The sequence below is a fragment of the Myotis brandtii genome, unplaced genomic scaffold (genome assembly GCF_000412655.1).
Source record: "Myotis brandtii unplaced genomic scaffold, ASM41265v1 scaffold550, whole genome shotgun sequence".
NCBI classification, from domain to species: Eukaryota; Metazoa; Chordata; class Mammalia; order Chiroptera; family Vespertilionidae; genus Myotis; species Myotis brandtii.
Window position 1 is genome coordinate 3325226 of NW_005370043.1, and position 5372 is coordinate 3330597.

The 5372-nt window shown below is 47.6% G+C and overlaps 1 protein-coding gene across 1 annotated transcript in view; it reads right to left on the minus strand.

The window, feature by feature from the left end:
- The window catches only part of SUFU (suppressor of fused homolog (Drosophila)), an 86564-nt gene extending 82347 nt beyond the window's left edge, over positions 1-4217 (minus strand). Inside the window, exons 1-2 of the mRNA XM_014549402.1 lie at positions 4177-4217; positions 1398-1532 (exon numbers count right to left, since the gene is read on the minus strand). Of these exons, the coding sequence (XP_014404888.1) occupies positions 1398-1532; positions 4177-4202 (161 nt within the window). The 5' untranslated portion in view covers positions 4203-4217. The remainder of the gene's footprint in view (positions 1-1397; positions 1533-4176) is intronic.
- Between the last annotated feature and the right edge of the window lie 1155 nt (positions 4218-5372).

The window sequence follows — 5372 nt, forward strand, 5'->3', positions numbered from 1 at the left end:
CAAGTCCTTCTTGATCTCTTACCCCCCCCTCCGGCCCCCCAACCCTCCCCAGCCTTCCCGCTGTAGTTTGACAGTTTGTTTGAGGCTGCTCTGCCTCTGTATCTATTTTATATCAATTTTTAAAAGGAGGGTTAGTTTACAGAGAAGACACAGCAGACAATATTCTAGAGGTGGCAAAAATTATGTAGGCAGCACTACAAGTCTTGGATCTAGGTGGGCTAGATCAGTGTTTCCTATTTATCTGTGACAATAAATAACACTGAATCATACTTTTTAAAAAAGTTCCCTTTTCAATTCTCAAAACATGGGGCTGGAAGGTTTGTAAAGCCTCTCTCAGTCCTCAAAGGGAACGTTGGTGTCCTAAAGTGTCAGGTGCAGGTCTCACCCCAGCCCCCTTCTTACAAGATTCCTCTCAAACTTCACCTCCTTCCTGGAACGTCTGATCCCACAGGCTGATTAACAGTCACTCGCTCCACTCTGCTCCCAGAGCATGTTCCACATCCATGGATTGTAGCATTTATTACTCAGTACTATAACCATCTCTTTAAGCTTCCTTCCCCTCGAGAACATGAGCTCAATATAAGAATTATGTCTCGGGATTTTATTCCCAACACATTTATTATGATGTTCTGTATCTGTTACAAAACAGGTGCTTGATGAATGTATGCTGAATAAATGAACCAATGCTTCTGGCCTTTTTTCACTGAATGAGAAGACAAAAGACAATGGAAGAAGAATGTCGCCAGAAATTCACTTGCCATAATTCCAATTTAACACCTCTTAGCACTTATGCTAGAAGGTAGAACGCTCACCTTTCCTACCTCAGCTTTGAGCACTAAATTAAATAAGAATCCATGAATCTGTTTCAAAGAGGAAGTAGGTAAAATGGATGGAGGGACAGAGATGGCTATAGAGATGGATATATTCGTGATGAAGCAAGTAGAGTAAAATGTTAATGGTAGAATCTAGGTAGTGGGTATATGAGTATTCACTATGAAATTCTTCAACTTTGCTTTATGTTTAACATTTTTCATAATAAACTAGCAGGGGGGTGGGGGTTAGTAGACTTAAAAGCATCAACACAAATTCTGAGTCATAGCTATGCTGCCTGCCCTCTGAGCTCAAACACCAGAGCAAGCTTGGAAAAACCTGATAGTTTTAGAACTCTTGCTCATCATCGACACTTTCCTGCACCAGGTAAGCAGAGCTCAGGTGCTGACCTGGACCACGTTGGCACAAGGAGATATAGGCAGAGGACAGACACTCAGAGGTTCCACCTGAGAAGTACCAACCCCACAGGACTATGACATCATCATCCCTACTCAGGAAAACCTCAGAGAAAAGGTTCAAGGCTAAGGAACAGGCAGGTGAAGGGTAGGCAAGTGGCACACACTCACTCATGGACTCTGCTGTCACCATAGAGGTCGCTGAGGCCGAAGCTGATGTAGTGCCAGTGTTCGGGGATGTTGGCAGAAGGGCTCCCCACGTTCCTGTACATGCTAACATAATCCAAGGGGTCTGGGCCACCCAACCTGCAAAAGACAAAACACGGGGCTGTTAGTGTGAACCTGAAAGCAGACAGTGTGAAGCTAAGGGATGTCTTACAAACTAAAGGGCCCCAAACTGAAGGGACCTGGGGTGAACGATGACTGACGGGAGGCCACACCTCTCTGGGATAGGACCATGGATGGGTGGCCAGAAGTTGCCCAATTCCCCAAGCACGACAGACTCCCTTCTCCTATCCCCAACAGGTAGGACCTCTTTTAGAAATAAAACAGACTGGATGGTTGCCCCTTTTGCTTCCTCCTGTTTCAAATTACCAATCCCAAATGGGATTGGCAGGGATTCTCTCTCCTTCATGGTGCCTGTAAATATGTCATGCTTCAAGGCAAGAGGTGCATCAGTCAATCCAATTGGCCTCTGTTGAAAGACCATCCTTAGCATCCCCTGGGCACTGTTCCTGGAAGCAGAGGCTCAGCTCCACTCTTGCCTCTGAGACAGACTATATTGTGCCCTATGTTGATTCCAGTTTGTTGTCAACAAACCCAATGCCTCCAGACCCATGCCTGCACCCCACAGACAAAGCTGGCTGTTTGGGGAATTTTTTTTAATCCTTGCCCAAGGACATTTTTTATTGATTGATTAAGAGGGAGAGAGGGGGGAGAGGGGGAGAGAGACATCAATCAGTTGCCTCCTGCACATGCCCTGACCGGCCAGGGATCGAACCTGTAACCTAGGCATGTGCCCTGACTGGGAATCGGACCTACAACCTTTTGGTGTACAGGACAATGCTCCTATCAACTGAGCCACACCGGCCAGGGCCCAAAGCTGGTCTTTTATCATACAAGTGACAAAGGCCAAACTTGGGCTAGCTCGCCTCTGCACAGATAAAGATAACTGCAGCAGAAGCCAGGCTGAGCCCTGTGAGCTCCAGGATCTGGAAGATGATCCTAGGAGACTACCATCTCAAAGGTAGAACTGGCACATTAAATTATCTAGGGCCTCTGACTGAGGACCACATTAAACTTCCCACATAATTCCAACAGAAAGGCAGTTGAGGAAGAGATTCAGTCATTACCTCACTCTGAGGATTTAATTCAATAAGGGTTCCCTTTAGTAGAGCAATTAGTGCTCTTTTTTAAAAAAAAAATCCTGCTTTTCTTCAGAATGGATAGGGAAACTGGTAGACTTGAGAAACAGACGAAATAAATGGAAACCATCAGTGGAAGGAAGTCTGCATTTAGCCCACAAACACTCTGCATTTGAGCTGCCTCCGACATCTGACTGTTCCACAGACTGCAAAAACGTTGCTGCTCCCGGGACATTGATAGAGTGCGCTTTGCAACTGGGTTCATGTGCTAAAGGAACACTAACAACCAAATAAAAGGCATGCTATGTGTGATCCCAGCAAGCATGCCAACACCATGCAATTAAAGCACTATTTAAAACCAGCAGGTCTGGTTTCATCCTCTTTGCCAGGATATTATTTGCTCTTGTAAAAATCCTTATTCTCTGCTAAGAAATGCTAAGTTATTTATAAAACTTGTAAGAAAGTTGTTACAAATAGCTTTGAATCTCAACTGAGTGGTTTAGGGAAAAGGACAAATCTCCCTGTCTTTCCTTAACTCAGATTTTGCCAAAATCATTTGACTAATTCCACAACCAGCTGGATTTAGGAGGGCTTGTCGGGGAGGGAGGAGAGAAAAAGAGCAGCTAACTCTGAAAGGACCCTAGGATAGTGCACAGCCCAAGAACAGATGGGAGTGACTACAGGCTCCACCTGTGCTCCACTGTCCTGCTGCAAAACCCCAGTCCTACCCCTCCTTCAGCTTCGGTCCACCCAGCAGCAAGTGGCAAAATTGCATCCACCATTCCATGCTTCCTCTGCCGCGCCACCACAACCCTCTTTCTGGCCAAGTCTCCCAGGAAGTACTCTCAAGGAGAGAGACTTTACCCTAAAACTCCAACTGCAGGGAATGACCAAGAGTCAGACCAAATGAACCTCATCCCCAAGCACAGATAGTTCTGTTCTACTTGCTCGGAAACCTGATGGGAAGCAGATGAGTCTGTAGACCATTTTCATGTTTTGTGCTTAGAAAAAGATGTTATCCAAGGACCCAGCACCCTTCAACTTAATTCCTTGAACACCTGACTTCACGCCCCAGGGCAGCTGCAGGGCTGGAGTGGCCCCAGAGCACAAGCTCTGCCTCTCTGCTTCTGATCCCTACTCACTTAAGTCTCAGCTTTCAGAATGTCCTTGCTGACCAGGGTCCACTAGCCAAGAGCCACCCTTCCGTTGCAAGGAAAGGAACCCCAAGGTACACGGGGCCACAGCCAGACCCAGGCAGCCTCGGTCAGTCATCCTGTTACGAGAACTGAAGAGGCCTTAGTGGAATCCCAAATGTGAGGTACATGGATGAATTAATTTCAGGGTCTTAGTCATGCAAAATCCTCCAAACCTAGAAAGAACTAGTTGCCAAGCTGTCCCCTCTTATATTTTTCCACATCTAGGAAGCATTTCTAATTGCAAAGAATTCTGTACAGTTGCCTTTATTCGTCATTAGAATTTAGTCCATCTCTGAAAATAAGTCCTGCCTGGTTAACAAGCTTGCAGCAGGAGAAAGGAAAAAAAAAGTTGCCCAAACTAGTCTTTGTCCTTTGCCTGTGCTTCCATACCTTTTACACACAACTCTATCCTTCATGGCCACTTGGAGACAAAGACAGTTGCCCAAGTCTGTGTAGCAATTTCTCTTTACACTCAAATGAGGCCTGAACAAACAGCATGGCAGAGCCAGGCCCACTTTTCTCATGACACAATCCAGTAGAGTTCATCACGATCTGTATTTAACTATAGAGGTGCAATTAGAATGGGGATTAAGTTATCAAGAGCTGCTTTTCATTCGGAAGCTCTCTTCATACACTCGTCTCAACCAAAGAGCAGCCTGCTTGCCAGAGAGAACTGCACCACTGGCCACACCTCCTGGCTGCTCCCCGCTGCCCTCCCTACGGAGCAGGTGGCTGGTCCTCCACGCTGTCCGCCTCTTCACATGCTCCCATCAACACAGGGAGCTGGTTCCAGTCCTGGGGAGCCTACCTTCTGCCATGTCTGGAGGAAGACGATGTCCTGGAGGAGAGAGACTCGGACCGAAAGGGAAAGGCAACCAGAAAAGACATCCACTCACTTCCCCCTTCAGGTCTACCCTATGGCCACACCCCAAGCAGCTGCCTGAACAGTCTTTCAGGACTCAATGAAGGGGCCATCTTAACACAGTGCCTGCAAGAATGTGGTTCCGGACATATTCAACCCATCCCGAGGTCAACTTGTGGTCCAGAAAGATCATGAAGGTAGGCTCTTTCTTTCCCACGGTTCCCAGAGGCTGCAGGATGAAACAGGAATGGGAAACGAGAACAGACCATTCCTACCCCCAGGCCAGCCCATCTGTAAAAGGTCTGATCCTCAACAGAGACGCTGAAGAGATTCCCTGGGAAACGGCTGCTACATCCTGAAGCTGGCGGCTAGGAAGCGCCTCCACATCTCACCGCCTCCCTTCCACGCTGTCCGAGGCCCACATTGTCAGTACGTGCTCCGGTCCCCATGGATCCTCAGCCAAACCCTGGGTCTCCCTGGCCCTGCCTCTGTCCTCGCCAATGTCTTAAAGGAAAGCAGCTGCAGAGCGAGAGGACGCTAGGCACGGAGGGAACTGTGCGGAGTTAGCACAAAGTTTATCGGCAAAAGTTGTTTGGTGGAACTTCCAACACAAAAGCACTGCACCGATAGGATGTCTGAGCTCACTAGGAGTATCAAAAGGGTGCCCTCCTCCTCCTCCTCCTCCTCCTCCTCCTCCTCCTCCTCGCTTCACCAGCGCAACGAA